Genomic DNA, 17,696 nt, shown 5'->3' on the forward strand with positions numbered 1-17,696 from the left:
AGGGAGGGAGGAGGAGGGAGGGAAGAGACATGGGGAATGGAGTAGTGGCCTCCTGGAGTTTTACATATGTGGATGTAGAGAGAGAGGGACGACTTGAGCAGGAGGAGGAGGAAGGAGGGACAGACACTCCCTCCTTCATGATTGGGGGATGGAGGGGACTGAAGGACAAATGGAACTTTGGAGGACGACTTATTAAGTGGAGGGAAAGATCATGACAATAACTCCCTCCACACCTGGGGGTCACGGAGGGACTGGCTGTCAACAAACAGCTCTCGTGTCACTGTCTTGCCCCAAACTGCCCCCCTCCACTACACCCCTCCACCATCCCTTCTTTCTTCATTCCACCGTGTTGGTGTGGTGACCCTCCAGAGCTGTTTGGACAGGCTCCCTCCGTGACCTATGACCTTGATGTTTGAGTCAGTCATGTACCATTCTTGTGATTTCTCTGTGTCATTTCTTGCAACTTTTGATGTTAGATGTTTGGATTGATGTGTTTATTATCATCCCTCCTCCCCTCCCCTGTTGTATCATCCCCATTGTTCATATTCCCTCCCCCCCCTCATTATTTACCCTCCCACTCCCCATTTGTTGACTATTTACAATGTTTACATGTTTATGATGTATGTGTAGTCATTCATGTATTTCAGTTCCATGTCTTGATTGTTCTTAGCTTTTCAAAGTGTTTGAGTATGATGTGATGTGTATTATTTGTTTGTTTATCCTTTCTCTCCCCTCCCCTCCCCTCCTTTATTGCATCTTTTTCATATATAGTCCAAAACCCGTATACATGGTAGCACATTGGACACCCATATATATATATTGTTACCCATGTCAGCTTTTGCACACACTGGTGACCACGTTTTAGGGACGCTGCTCTGGGATATAGGGTTCGAACCCTGACACCACTCTCCAACACTTACACACATACACACATACACACACATACACACACACACATACACACACACACACACACACACACACACACATACACACACACACACATACACACACATACACACACACACACACACACATACACACACACACATACACACACACACACACATACACACATACACACACATACATACACTGTGAGTGTGTCCCTCACTCACACTAGGGGTCCTTCTGACCTCAGCCTAGTGTGTGTGTTAAGACTAGACACAGAGTATGTGTGTGTGTGTGTGTGTGTGTGTGTGTGTGTGTGTGTCAGATCACACCATCAACATCCCAGACAGTCGTGCCCAACGTGGCTCCACATTTGGAATTTTTTCTCTCAATTTCCTTCGTAGTCTGTTGCCCTCCCCCCCCCCCCACCCCCAGTGATGACCCCCCACCCCCTGTGATGACCCCCCACTTAGAACTATTCATTCCAGTGGCATTTGTTGATAAAAAATCCTCTTGTATGCCTTTTGAATATGATCCCACAAAAGATCACCAGTTTATATATATATATATATATATATATATATATATATATATATATATATATATATATATATATATATACATATATATCCCTATGTTCCTGCTATGTATGTACAGGACTTGATATATATATGTATATATTTTTTTTGTCTATATTTCTCTTAATGGGTAATGATAACTTCATATAATTTTTTGCTTTGGTTACATTTCTTTCCTTCCTTCATAAAGGTTTTCATTTGGATGAAGGAAGGCCCCTCCATCTCTCCCCCCCCTTTCCCTAGTGGGGCTACAACCCCATTCCCAGTGTTTTGCTATTGATTCTTCAAGTCTTTTTGCACTGTAGTCAAACCACTAGAACAATCCACTAGAACAACCCGCTAGAACAATCCACTAGAACAATCCACTAGAACAACCCACTAGAACAACCCACCAGAACAATCCACTAGAACAACCCACTAGAATAACCCTCCAGAACAACCCACTAGAACAACCCACTAGAACAACCCACTAGAATAACCCTCCAGAACAACCCACTAGAACAACCCACTAGAACAACCCACTAGAACAACCCACTAGAACAACCCACTAGAATAACCCACTAAAATAACCCCCCAGAACAACCCACTAGAACAACCCCCAGAACAACCCATCAGAACAATCCACTAGAACAACCCCCCAGAACAACCCACCAGAACAACCCACTAGAACAAACCACTAGAACAGTCCACCAGAACAACCCACTAGAACAACCCACTAGAACAACCCATCAGAACAATCCACTAGAACAACCCACTAGAACAACCCACTAGAACAATCCACTAGAAGAACCCACCAGAACAACCCATCAGAACAACCCACTAGAACAACCCACTAGAACAATCCACTAGAACAACCCACCAGAACAACCCACTAGAACAATCCACTAGAACAACCCACTAGAACAAACCACTAGAACAACCCCCAGAACAACCCATCAGAACAATCCACTAGAACAACCCACTAGAACAACCCACTAGAACAACCCACTAGAACAACCCACTAGAACAACCCACCAGAACAACCCACTAGAATAACCAACTAGAACAACCCACTAGAACAACCCACTAGAATAATCCACTAGAACAACCAACTAGAACAACCCACCAGAACAACCCACTAGAATAATCCACGAGAACAACCAACTAGAACAACCCACTAGAACAACCCACTAGAACAATCCACTAGAACAACCACTAGAACAACCCACCAGAACAACCCACTAGAACAACCCACAGAATAACCCACGAGAACAACCAACTAGAACAACCTACCAGAACAACCCACCAAAACAACCCAGTAGAACAACTCTAGAACATCCCGCCAGAACAACCCACTAGAACAACCCACCAGAACAACCCACCAGAACAATCCACTAGAACAATTCACTGGAACAACCCACCAGAACAACCCACTAGAACAACCCATCAGAACAATCCACTAGAACAGTCCACTGGAACAACTCACTAGAACAATCCACTGGAACAACCCACTAGAACAACCCACCAGAACAATCCACTAGAACAACCCACTAGAACAACCCACTAGAACAACCCACCAGAACAACCCACTAGAACAACCCATCAGAACAACCCACTAGAACATACCACTGGAACAACCCACTAGAACAACCCACTAGAACAACCGACCAGAACAACCCACTAGAATAACCCACTAGAACAATCCACTAGAACAACCCACCAGAACAACCCACCAAAACAACCCAGTAGAACAACTCTAGAACATCCCACCAGAACAACCCACTAGAACAACCCACTAGAACAACCCACCAGAACAACCCACCAGAACAACCGACCAGAACAACCCACTAGAACAACCCACTAGAACAACCCACCAGAACAACCCACTAGAACAACCCACCAGACGTGAGGCATAGTCCCCTCGACTCTCATACTAACCCCCTCCCCACTTTCACAACCCCCCCCCCCCAACCCCACACACACCCCAACCAAACTATACGTATCTTGTAACCTTCCAGGCTCCACACACACACACACACACGCGCACACACACACACACACACACACACACACACACACACACACACACACACACACACACACACACACACACACACACACACACACACACACACACACACACACACACACACACACACACACACACACATGCACACACACATGCACACACACACACACACACACACACATGCACACACACATACACACACGCACACACATACACGCCCGCTTCCATTCTGATGCATCGCTAGACACCATATATATATATATATATATATATATATATATATATATATATATATATATATATATATATATAGATAGATAGATAGATGTAAGTGGACATGGCTGTGGATGGACCTCTGGGAATGAGAGGAAGGTAGAGAATGGGTCAGGGGTCATTGGAACCTCAGTACGTTAAGGATTGTATAGGAAAGAGAGGTCACGATTTGTGAGGCAAAGATGGGCATGTTCGATGGTATAGGGGTCCCGACGGAGTCGTATGGAGGCGAGGCATGGGCCTCAGACGAGAGAGTAACGGAAGAGGGTGACTTGTGTCCGGAATGAGATGTCTGAGGTCCATATGTGGTAGGATGAAGGTGGATTGAATAAGAAATTGGTGATGAAAGTGTTTGGACATAGGGAGAGTATGAGTGAGGAAAGGTGGACAAAGAGGATATATGTGTCAGAAATGAAGATAAGGGAAAGCTGTAGACCATATTATAGACGGAAGATTGGAATGAAAAGTATATTGAGTGTGCGGGGCCTGAACATGCAAGAGGGTGAAAGACATGCACGGGATAGAGCGAATTGGAATTATGCAATATACAGGGAGGAAGGGGGATGTAACAGGGTTTCTCTGTAATATACATGGCACACACACACACACACACACACACACACACACACACACACACACACACACACACACACCACATACACTGGTTTGTTCCTCCACCCACCTGACATACCCCTGTTTAAATGTGTTCCCGTTTTATAACTATTTCTTTCTCTCTTTCCCCATAATTTCTTCAGGGTGGTGGAATGAAATTTGGAAGGAAAAAGAAAGAAGTAAGATTTGCTTGCTCTCTCTCTATATATATATCTTTATACATAGAGTATTATTTTGATCTTTTTATCTTTTTTTTGTTGTTGTTACTCTTCACGCGTACAGAACACCTGTTGATACAGGTTTGATACGTATCCACTGAATTAGTTTAGAACTTTTTTTTCGCCGGAAAACGCCTCTATCCTTGCACAACAGGATGGACATTTATACACCATTAAATGAAAGACAAAAAGAAAAATTGTACCGAAAAAAAAATCATTTTTTTTGGAGACCTTTTATAACGATATGTGTAAATTTAGTGTCAATTTTCCTTCTAAAAATGGAATTATTTTTTTTTTTTGAGGATTTGTGAGAAGAAGTGTTTGCTGACGGGTTCTGTTTATGAACCCTGAACCACAACCCAACACACACAAAAGAAAGAAAAAATTACATAAATGATTATGAGTCAAATTGGTCACGTCTAAATCTCCATCTTGATCACCGAGGTGACATTATTGACCTTATACCTCCCAACCCTTCGAGGCTGACCTCATACCTCCCATCCCCTCGAGGCTGACCTCGCTGGGGTGGAGGGTCTTACTTGAGGCTCAGTCTGTCTGTCTCTTGGATTGGCCCCTCTCAGAGCATCTCTCTCTCTCTCTCTCTCTCTCTCTCTCTCTCTCTCTCTCTCTCTCTCTCTCTCTCTCTCTCTCTCTCTCTCTCTCTCTCTCTCTCTCTCTCTCTTTCTCTCGACTAACATTGCCTCCAGCTGCCATGCGTCAAAGCTTGCTATTAGGTAAGGGGTCGCGGGCGATGCACCGTGGGCCCCTTACCCCCCCATTTTTGTTATTGTTTATGCAAAGTGCCTTAATGCTTGTGTTCTGGCCAACCTCACTTGACACCACACTCAACCTCCACAACCTCCCTACACCTTAAACCCCCACCTAACCTCCCTCTCCTTCCCCACTCCATACCTCTCCCTCCTACACCTCCTCAAAAAACAACCCTCCAACACCCTCCAAAACCATACCATGTCAACACCACTCCCCTCTCCCTCAATCTCCCTCATCATGCTCCTACTCCAACACCTGAAACCCCCTCACCCCCTCCTCCTCCTCCTCCTCCTCCTTCTTCTCCGCCATATCAACACCCCTCCTTCTCCACCATCACCACCACCTGAAACCCCTACCTCCAACCTCCACCACACCAACACTCCTCCTCCTCCACCCCTACTTACCTGGCCCTCACTACGCCTTGTACGCCATGGTTCCCTCCGGTCTACACCACCACTCCCCTCCCTCAACCATCCCCACCACAGATCTGGCCACAACCAGCAACACCACTCACCCTTCCCCAACCATCCCCCTTCAATCCTTCCCCAACCATCCCCCTTCAACCCTTCCCCAACCATCCCCCTTCAACCCTTCCCCAACCATCCCCCTTCAACCCTTCCCCAACCATCCCCCTTCAACCCTTCCCCAGCCATCCCCCTTGAAGCCTTCCCCAACCATCCCCCTTCAATCCTTCCCCAACCATCCCCCTTCAATCCTTCCCCAACCATCCCCCTTCAATCCTTCCCCAACCATCCCCCTTCAATCCTTCCCCAACCATCCCCCTTCAATCCTTCCCCAACCATCCCCCTTCAATCCTTCCCCAACCATCCCCCTTCAATCCTTCCCCAACCATCCCCCTTCAATCCTTCCCCAACCACCCCCCTTCAATCCTTCCCCAGCCATCCCCCTTCAATCCTTCCCCAGCCATCCCCAGCAGCAGCTAACACTCACAAGGCCCCCAGCTTGGGAAAGAGTTTCGTGAAGGTATGAGCATGAGAGAAGGGGGGTTTGACCAGGTCAATCTGATATGTAATGTCATGTTTTGAGATGATGGCCTTCAGCCTTCCCCAGTCTTGTGCTATGGGCCACACCAAACTCTTTACCAGTTGGGGAAAAACCATTTAACGTGTTCAAAAAGAAAAAATGGCCTTTTATTTTTCCGATTGTCCTCCTCCTCTTCTTCTTCTTCTTCTTCTTCTCCCAGACATTAGTAGAATGAGAAGAAGGAGGAGGAGGAGAAGAAGAAGAGAGAGAGAGAGAGAAAGAGAGAAGCTAGCTGGCCTTACCTGACCCCATGCATGAGAAGCGAAAGTAGACCATCACAGATTATTCACTAACACTGTTCCTGCTCGCAAAGTGCATTCCACCCATGAAAACAAGGCAATTGGGGTGTTTCCTTCCTCCCCCCCCCCATGCTTGCCACACTTCATGGCCACTGTCACAGCCATACACACAGTTACGTTACACGCCTGCGCGTTCGCCTTGCGAGGTTCGAACCACTGCTTTGTAGGAGGAACCAAACCGTGCAGGATATAGCTATGTGTCTGGCCTTCTGCACTCACCATTGTATGACATATATTGCTTCTCTCTCTCCCTATCTTAGTTCATTCATATATATATATATATATATATATATATATATATATATATATATATATATATATATATATATATATATATATATATATATATTGTTGGAAAGAATCACAATTTTGCGCGTGATCAAGATATTCCTATAAGTCCACGGGGGAAAATGAAACACGATAAATTGCCAAGTGCACTTTCGTGTCATAATCACATCATCAGGGAAGAAACAAGAGAGAAATATAACAGTCAGTTGATGTACATCGAAGAGACGAAGCTAGGACGCCATTTGGTAAACATGTGTTTCATTTTCCCCGTGGACTCATAGGAATATATATATATATATATATATATATATATATATATATATATATATATATATATATATATATATATATATTATATATATATATTTATGCTCCCACGTTTGGTTTTCTATTGATGTAACTCACCAGCTCAATTTATTATGACCTTTCTATAGGGTGTGTGTGTGTGTGTGTGTGTGTGCGTGCGTGTGTGTGTGGGTCAATATTGACCGCATTGCTTGTCAACCTAACGCTTATGTCTTGTATATGTATATTTTTTTTTAGCACTTTGCCTACCTTTTTGAGATTAATGTGTTATCCAATCTCTCCCATATATATATTTATATATTTATGTGTATGTATATCTTTTCGATGTTGTGATAAATGTCTCTCATTATTTGTTTATTTTTTTGTGTGTGAATTGTTTGGTTTTATCTTGTTTTCTTAGCTCCTGTGCCACACCCTCGGACGTTGTTACAAAACATAAACTTTCAGAGCATTTCTCTTGTACCAAACCACAACATCTGAGGGTTTACACAGAAGAGCTATCTCTTATTTTCTCACTCTTTCTCTCTCTTTCTCTCTCTCTGTGTTTGAATTACCGCTTGAGGATGCTCGCCCAGGTCCAGCCACCGTCTTCCCTGGTCAGTGTCATGTCTTCCATGTGAGGTTTTGAGTTCCTCGTCATGAGGTACACAGACGCCCTGGATGTGGGCGAGTATAGGGATGTGTCCGGCCCAGACGTGGCGGCAGCATTGTGGCACAGCCAACCCCTCCCCCTTACATTGTGGCACAGCCAACCCCTCTCCCTTACACTGTGGCACAGCCAACCCCTCTCCCTTACATTGTGGCACAGCCAACCCCTCTCCCTTACATTGTGGCACAGCCAACCCCTCTCCCTTACATTGTGGCACAGCCAACCCCTCTCCCTTACATTGTGGCACAGCCAACCCCTCTCCCTTACATTGTGGCACAGCCAACCCCTCTCCCTTACATTGTGGCACAGCCAACCCCTCTCCCTTACATTGTGGCACAGCCAACCCCTCTCCCTTACATTGTGGCACAGCCAACCCCTCTCCCTTACATTGTGGCACAGCCAACCCCTCTCCCTTACACTGTGGCACAGCCAACCCCTCTCCCTTACATTGTGGCACAGCCAACCCCTCTTCCTTACATTGTGGCACAGCCAACCCCTCTCCCTTACACTGTGGCACAGCCAACCCCTCTCCTTTACACTGTGGCACAGCCAAACCCTCTCCCTTACATTGTGGCACAGCCAATCCCTCTCCCTTACACTATGGCACAGCCAACCCCTCTCCCTTACATTGTGGCACAGCCAACCCCTCTCTCTTACATTGTGGCACAGCCAACCCCTCTCCCTTACATTGTGGCACAGCCAACCCCTCTCCCTTACACTGTGCCACAGCCAACCCCTCTCCCTTACACTGTGGCACAGCCAACCCCTCTCCCTTACACTGTGGCACAGCCAACCCCTCTCCCTTACACTGTGGCACAGCCAACCCCTCTCCCTTACATTGTGGCACAGCCAACCCCTCTCCCTTACACTGTGACACAGCCAACCCCTCTCCCTTACACTGTGGCACAGCCAACCCCTCTCCCTTACATTGTGGCACAGCCTACCCCTCTCCCTTACACTGTGGCACAGCCAACCCCTCTCCCTTACATTGTGGCACAGCCAACCCCTCTCCCTTACATTGTGGCACAGCCAACCCCTCTCCCTTACATTGTGGCATAGCCAACCCCTCTCCCTTACATTGTGGCACAGCCAACCCCTCTCCCTTACATTGTGGCATAGCCAACCCCTCTCCCTTACATTGTGGCACAGCCAACCCCTCTCCCTTACATTGTGGCACAGACGTGGCATAGAAATGTCCTCGTAGTGGTGTCATATTTTCTCTGGATAAGAGATTCAAAATTTATTGTTCCCCCCTCCCTCCTTTGGGAGGTTTTAAACTGCCAGGTCGCCCCAGGTCGTGTGCCAATTGACCTGGGCGATACATACACCACCCCCCTCCCCCCCATTCAGGTACTTAACTACCTCCCTTATTGGTGACTTAATCCAGCTTCTGATTGGTGCAGATTTAATAAAAAAGAGGTCACAGGTAGTGAGGTGCGCTTGCGCTAAAAAGCAATGACCCCCAAAAGTAGTGTTTATCTTCTCTCTCTCTCTCTCTCTCTCTCTCTCTCTCTCTCTCTCTCTCTCTCTCTCATATATATATGTGTCTGTGTACCTGTAGTAAGGGTGTATCCACACACCAGAGGCCTATATGTATGGTGTTGCAAAGCTTAGGCGAAGCGACCCTCACTGTGACCCGGTCTGGCCACTGCTCACGTAAGCGACCCTCACTGTGACCCGGTCTGGCCACTGCTCACGTAAGCGACCCTCACTGTGACCCGGTCTGGCCACTGCTCACGTAAGCGACCCTCACTGTGACCCGGTCTGGCCACTGCTCACGTAAGCGACCCTCACTGTGACCCGGTCTGGCCACTGCTCACGTAAGCGACCCTCACTGTGACCCGGTCTGGCCACTGCTCACGTAAGCGACCCTCACTGTGACCCGGTCTGGCCACTGCTCACGTAAGCGACCCTCACTGTGACCCGGTCTGGCCACTGCTCACGTCCGTCTGGGACGCGACATCTTTCCCCCCCAATACATTACCTGTGATTTGGGTGGCGTTTTATCATCCCTTGTCCCATGTAGTCACACAAGAAGAATAAGATGCACAAATTCCAATATGGTCACACATGGTACAGTTGTGTGCCAGTGTGCGTTGAGTCATGCACACATGGTACAGTTGTGTGCCAGTGTGGGTTGAGTCATGCACACATGGTACAGTTGTGTGCCAGTGTGGGTTGAGTCATGCACACATGGTACAGTTGTGTGCCAGTGTGCGTTGAGTCATGCACACATGGTACAGTTGTGTGCCAGTGTGGGTTGAGTCATGCACACATGGTACAGTTGTGTGCCAGTGTGGGTTGAGTCATGCACACATGGTACAGTTGTGTGCCAGTGTGGGTTGAGTCATGAACACATGGTACAGTTGTGTGCCAGTGTGGGTTGAGTCATGCACACATGGTACAGTTGTGTGCCAGTGTGGGTTGAGTCATGCACACATGGTACAGTTGTGTGCCAGTGTGGGTTGAGTCATGCACACATGGTACAGTTGTGTGCCAGTGTGGGTTGAGTCATGCACACATGGTACAGTTGTGTGCCAGTGTGGGTTGAGTCATGCACACATGGTACAGTTGTGTGCCAGTGTGGGTTGAGTCATGCACACATGGTACAGTTGTGTGCCAGTGTGGGTTGAGTCATGCACTGGACTAATAATATCAGCGATTGGATGCATTTCTGTTGGGTTAAAAAGAAAGATTGTTTTGGGTCAAGAGGGTTGATCAGGCACCACCCAATCGTTTTCTAAATGTGTGTTGTGTATTGCTCCCTTTCCCCCTTCAAGCTGAATCGTGTGTGATCTTCCTTCTCTCATCATGTTCTTCCTTTATCCCCTTCTGAAAAGCAGAGAGGCAAGAAGGGAAAAGGGGTCAGAGGAAGTGGTGGAGGAGGAGGAGAAGGGGTTGGCGACGAGGTATCCATTTCTTAGTATATTACAAATTCTCTCTCAGCTTGTCAACTTAAAAGACTGAACAGCGTTATATGACCGTCAGCTGTTGGTCGGGGCGTGGGCTGTCCACACACAACACCCGTCAGGACACAACCTCATCATGAACTATATTGTCACTTACAATCTTACCTAACCTGACCATGCCATTGCTCTCCGCACGCACGCACGCACGCACGTGTGTGTGTGTGTGTGTGTGTGGGTGGTGTTGTGCCAACCCACGCCTCTGACCTCCCACTTGTACCCAGCTGGTGTGCCCAGTTCTCTGACACTACAGAGCCAGCTGTTGCAAGCCATGATACAACAAGCTGTCAGATATCACCTGTAGTTGAGAACCAGCAATCACATTTTCTCTCTCACACACACACCCTCTCTCCATCCTCTTAACACACTGCAGCAGCAGGACAGCCTAGGCGCTTTGAACATCTGTGAAGGTCGCGAGGAATCTCCAGGTGTTTCCCATGGCACCATAGACAATTTTTCCTTCAACTTCATCGTTCCACCGCGTAGTGAAATTCCCCCTGTGGGTGCAGGATGCCTGGACATTCGTCGCGATGGGAAGGGATTTGCACCTCTCGTATCATTTTGGAAAAGGACTTCTAAATATCCCATGATATCCCAGCAACACTGGCCCTATTAGGGAATGTCAGGAAAGGAAAAAAATTCCATCACAAAGTGGAAAAGGGAACAACCCGCCCGCCCCCCAACCCTCCTGGCAGGTTCCATTTTCTATGTTAGTGTACATATGTTAGGTGTCATGTAAGGTGTAACGCTTCATCATCCGCGAACCTCAGATTGGCTAGTTTTGAGCCTGACCCACGTCACTAGACACCATTATGCGCCGTTAAGGGCGAGTATAAACAGTGGCACCCCCAGAGTGAGCATTACTACGCCATCTGTATTGACCCAAAGCGATAGGTCACAAATTTGATGGCATTCGCCTTAGGGGTCGAAATACGATTGGGTCACTACCAGAAGGTCGACCTTCCTGCCTGATACGCGTTCCCCCCCCCCTCCCCCTATCGTCCCCCCCCCCTGCTGACGTAAGCCTGTGTTAACCTCCGGGCTAAAAGGACACACGTCCGCCTATCGATCTCCTCTGAGGCTAAGGAATGTTCGACGGTGGGTTTGACCCCCCCCCCAGGTGCATGACCGATCCCCCCCCCTGCCTAGTGTGCGGTATCTACCCTAGCTTGGTGTGGGTATCTACCCTAGCCTGGTGTGGGTATCTACCCTAGCTTGGTGTGGGTATCTACCCTAGCTTGGTGTGGGTATCTACCCTAGCCTGGTGTGGGTATCTACCCTAGCCTGGTGTGGGTATCTACCCTAGCCTGGTGTGGGTATCTACCCTAGCCTGGTGTGGGTATCTACCCTAGCTTGGTGTGGTCATCTACCCAAGCCTGGTGTGGGTATCTACCCTAGCTTGGTGTGGTCATCTACCCAAGCCTGGTGTGGGTATCTACCCTAGCCTGGTGTGGGTATCTACCCTAGCTTGGTGTGGTCATCTACCCAAGCCTGGTGTGGGTATCTACCCTAGCCTGGTGTGGGTATCTACCCTAGCCTGGTGTGGGTATCTACCCTAGCCTGGTGTGGGTATCTACCCTAGCCTGGTGTGGGTATCTACCCTAGCTTGGTGTGGGTATCTACCCTAGCCTGGTGTGGGTATCTACCCTAGCCTGGTGTGGGTATCTACCCTAGCCTGGTGTGGGTATCTACCCTAGCCTGGTGTGGGTATCTACCCTAGCTTGGTGTGGGTATCTACCCTAGCCTGGTGTGGGTATCTACCCTAGCTTGGTGTGGGTATCTACCCTAGCTTGGTGTGGGTATCTACCCTAGCCTGGTGTGGGTATCTACCCTAGCTTGGTGTGGATATCTACCCTAGCCTGGTGTGGGTATCTACCCTAGCCTGGTGTGGGTATCTACCCTAGCTTGGTGTGGGTATCTACCCTAGCCTGGTGTGGGTATCTACCCTAGCCTGGTGTGGGTATCTACCCTAGCTTGGTGTGGATATCTACCCTAGCCTGGTGTGGGTATCTACCCTAGCCTGGTGTGGGTATCTACCCTAGCTTGGTGTGGGTATCTACCCTAGCTTGGTGTGGGTATCTACCCTAGCCTGGTGTGGGTATCTACCCTAGCTTGGTGTGGTCATCTACCCAAGCCTGGTGTGGGTATCTACCCTAGCCTGGTGTGGGTATCTACCCTAGCCTGGTGTGGGTATCTACCCTAGCCTGGTGTGGGTATCTACCCTAGTCTGGTGTGGTCATCTACCCAAGCCTGGTGTGGGTATCTACCCTAGCCTGGTGCGGTCATCTACCCTAGCCTGGTGTGGGTATCTACCCTGGTCTGGTGTGGTCATCTACCTTAGCCTGGTGTGGTCATCTACCGTAGCCTGGTGTATCTACCCTGGCCTGTTGTGGTCATCTACCCCTGCTTGGTGTGGGCATCTACCCTAGCCTGGTGTGGTCATCTACCCTAGCTTAGTGTGGTCATCTACCCTAGCCTGGTGTGGGTATCTACTCTAGCCTAGTGTGGTCATCTACCCTAGCCTGGTGTGGGTATCTACTCTAGCCTGTTGTGGTCATATACCTCTGCTTGGTGTGGTCATCTACCCTAGCCTGGTGTGGGTATCTACCCGTGCTTGGCGTGGGTATCTACCCTAGTCCGGTGTGGGCATCTACCCCTGCTTGGTGTGGTCATCTACCCTAGCCTGGTGTGGGTATCTACCCTAACTTGTTGTGGGTATGTACTGGTGCTTGGTGTGGCCATCTACCCTAGCCTGGTGTGGTCATCTACCCTAGCATGGTGAGTGTCTACCCTAGCCTGGTGTGGGTATCTACTGGTGCTTGGTTGGGTCATCTACCCTAGAATGGTGTGGTCATCTACCCTAGCCTGGTGTGGTCATCTACCCTAGCCTGGTGTGGATATCTACCCTAGCCTGGTGTGGATATCTACCCTAGCCTGGTGTGGGTATGTACTGGTGCTTGGTGTGGTCATCTACCCTCGCCTGGTGCGGTCATCTACCCTAGCCTGGTGTGGTCATCTACCCTAGCCTGGTGTAGGCCTCTGGTACTGTGCAGCAGGGAGGGTAACCCTGCCTCTGGTACTGTGCAGCAGGGAGGGTAACCCTGCCTCTGGTACTGTGCAGCAGGGAGGGTAACCCTGCCTCTGGTACTGTGCAGCAGGGAGGGTAACCCTGCCTCTGGTACTGTGCAGCAGGGAGGGTAACCCTGCCTCTGGTACTGTGCAGCAGGGAGGGTAACCCTGCCTCTGGTACTGTGCAGCAGGGAGGGTAACCCTGCCTCTGGTACTGTGCAGCAGGGAGGGTAACCCTGCCTCTGGTACTGTGCAGCAGGGAGGGTAACCCTGCCTCTGGTACTGTGCAGCAGGGAGGGTAACCCTGCCTCTGGTACTGTGCAGCAGGGAGGGTAACCCTGCCTCTGGTACTGTGTCAAGCCGCCGCTGTGTTGTCGCGCCTGGAGCCAAGCTTGGGTTTGCTGGCTGTGTTAGCTAGGTTCTAACCTCACCGGCTGGGTTAACCCTGCCAGCCATGTTAGTGTGGCTAGAAGAAACAAAACATTATGAAAAAACGGTTGGGCGGGGGGGGGGGGGGGGGTGTTGTCTGCTTCACAAAAAACGTTTCACACATTCGCTCGCTTTTATAGTAAACGGTCGTGGGGTTGTCAGCTTCACAGAAAACGTTTGCTGTGAAGCTTGCTTCATAGGAGACATTCGATAGATATATAAACAGTCCATTGAGTCACGGGAAACGTTTCCAGTGCCGTATTCTTCACAGAAACAAACGTTTCAGGTGACAGATTCTTCACAGTCAACGTTTGCTGTGTTGCCTGCTGTGCAGTAAACGTTTGATGAGTATCGTTGTCTGTTTCACAAAAAACGTTTATAGAGTCCCATGTCTGCCTCACAGAAAACGTTTACAGTATCGCCAAAGTCTCAGGAAACGTTTGAAGTGTCCCGAGCTTCATAGAAAACGTTTGAAGGGTCGTATTATGAAACGTTTGCATTGTCGTCTGCCTCACAGAAAACATTTACAGTATCACCAAAGTCGCAGGAAACGTTTGAAGTGTCACGAGCTTCATAGAAAACGTTTGTAGGGTCGTGTTATGAAACGTTTGCAGTGTTGTCTGCCTTACAGAAAACGTTTACAGTATCGCCTAATTCACCGGAAACGTTTGAACGGTCACGAACCGCGTAGAAAACGTTTGTCGGGTCGTCTTCATATATTATGCTTATCATCCGGGACTGTTTGTTCTATACCTACTCATCTCCCGGGACGTATTTCTATACCAGCTTATCATACGGGACGTATTTCTATACCAGCTTATCATACGGGACGTATTTCTATACCAGCTTATCATACGGGACGTATTTCTATACCAGCTTATCATACGGGACGTATTTCTATACCAGCTTATCATACGGGACGTATTTCTATACCAGCTTATCATACGGGACGTATTTCTATACCAGCTTATCATACGGGACGTATTTCTATACAAGCTTATCATACGGGACGTATTTCTATACCAGCTTATCATACGGGACGTATTTCTATACCAGCTTATCATACGGGACGTATTTCTATACCCAGCTTATCATACGGACCCGTATATTCTATAACCAGCTTATCATACGGAGACGTATTGCTATACCAGCTTATCAATACGGGACGTATTTCGTATACCAGCTTATCATACGGGACGTATTTCTATACCCAGCTTATCATACGGGGACGTATATTCTATAACCAGCTTATCATACGGGACGTAATTTCTATACCAGCTTATCATACGGGACGTAATTTCTATACCAGATTATCATACGGGACGTATTTCTATAACCAGCTATCATACGGGACACGTATTTACTCTACCAGCTTATCATACGGGACGTATTTCTCTCACCAGCTTATCCTAACGGGAGTATTTATATACAAGCTTATCATACGGGACGTATTTCTATACCAGCTTATCATACGGGACGTATTTCTATACCAGCTTATCATACGGGACGTATTTCTATACCAGCTTATCATACGGGACGTATTTCTATACCAGCTTATCATACGGGACGCATTTCTATACAAGCTTATCATACGGGACATTTCTATACCAGCTTATCATACGGGACGCATTTCTATACAAGCTTATCATACGGGACGCATTTCTATACGAGCTTATCATACGGGACGTATTTCTATACCAGCTTATCATACGGGACGCATTTCTATACAAGCTTATCATACGGGACGCATTTCTATACAAGCTTATCATACGGGACGTATTTCTATACAAGCTTATCATACGGGACGCATTTCTATACAAGCTTATCATACGGGACGTATTTCTATACAAGCTTATCATACGGGACGTATTTCTATACCAGCTTATCATACGGGACGCATTTCTATACAAGCTTATCATACGGGACATTTCTATACAAGCTTATCATACGGGACGCATTTCTATACAAGCTTATCATACGGGACGTATTTCTATACAAGCTTATCATACGGGACGTATTTCTATACAAGCTTATCATACGGGACGTATTTCTATACAAGCTTATCATACGGGACGTATTTCTATACAAGCTTATCATACGGGACGTATTTCTATACAAGCTTATCATACGGGACGTATTTGTATACAAGCTTATCATACGGGACGTATTTGTATACAAGCTTATCATACGGGACGTATTTCTATACAAGCTTATCATACGGGACATATTTCTATACAAGCTTATCATACGGGACGTATTTCTATACAAGCTTATCATACGGGACGTATTTCTATACAAGCTTATCATACGGGACGTATTTCTATACAAGCTTATCATACGGGACGTATTTCTATACCAGCTTATCATACGGGACGTATTTCTGTACCAGCTTATCATACGGGACGTATTTCTATACCAGCTTATCATACGGGACGTATTTCTATACCAGCTTATCATACGGGACGTATTTCTATACCAGCTTATCATACGGGACGTATTTCTATACCGGCTTATCATACGGGACGTATTTCTATACCAGCTTCTCATACGGGACGTATTTCTATACCAGCTTATCATACGGGACGTATTTCTATACAAGCTTATCATACGGGACGTATTTCTATACCTCCTAATCATACGGGACGTATTTCTATACGCCAAATCGGTGTAAGGCAAGTTAGCCCACATGTATACATCGTAAATGCTCCGTCTATAAGGCCACTGCCCCGCCCCCGCCCCGTCATCCGGAGGAAAGGTGGAACAGAAAGGGCGTGCACAGCCAAGGAAGCGTAAAAGAGGAAGAGAAAAGAGAAAGAGAGAGAGAGTGTCGGTCGGTCGGTCGGTCGGTCGGTGGTGGCCGGGCCGGGCCGGGCCGGGCTGATCAATTGCTGTCGGGCGACGACGACGACGCTGCTCCTCCTCCTCGCACGGGTTGGCAGCCCTGCCTGGCCGCCGGCGTTGCCAACGCCTGATCCGTTGGTTTTGACGGAGCGCTTGGTGGCCGTTAGGCGGGGGGGGGGGGGGGGGGGGTAGTACTGAGCATACGACGGTACGACCCTTGAGCATACGACGGTACGACCCTTGAGCACGACGGTACGATCCTTGAGCACGACGGTACGATGCCTCGAGTACACGACGGTACGATGTTTGAGTACACGACGGTACGATGCCTCGAGTACACGACGGTACGATGTTTGAGTACACGACGGTACGACCCCTGAGCATACGACGTTACGACCCTTGAGCACGACGGTACGATCCTTGAGCACGACGGTACGACCCTTTGGATAGGCTG

At 48.1% G+C, this 17,696-nt stretch overlaps 1 protein-coding gene across 22 annotated transcripts in view; it reads left to right on the forward strand.

Moving 5' to 3' along the window:
* The window catches only part of para (sodium voltage-gated channel paralytic), a 534,209-nt gene that overhangs the window by 260,382 nt on the left and 256,131 nt on the right, over window positions 1-17,696 (forward strand). For 17 of the 22 annotated variants that reach the window (XM_071656463.1, XM_071656459.1, XM_071656474.1 and 14 more), the window contains 2 exons: window positions 4,506-4,541; window positions 10,781-10,846. The exons of 4 other annotated variants lie outside the window; for them this stretch is intronic. In XM_071656463.1, coding sequence (XP_071512564.1) covers window positions 4,506-4,541; window positions 10,781-10,846 — 102 coding nt within the window. The remainder of the gene's footprint in view (window positions 1-4,505; window positions 4,542-10,780; window positions 10,847-17,696) is intronic. One more of the 22 variants, XM_071656472.1, reaches the window with a different exon arrangement.

The sequence above is a fragment of the Panulirus ornatus genome, chromosome 63 (assembly GCF_036320965.1).
Source record: "Panulirus ornatus isolate Po-2019 chromosome 63, ASM3632096v1, whole genome shotgun sequence".
In the NCBI taxonomy this organism is placed as follows: Eukaryota; Metazoa; Arthropoda; class Malacostraca; order Decapoda; family Palinuridae; genus Panulirus; species Panulirus ornatus.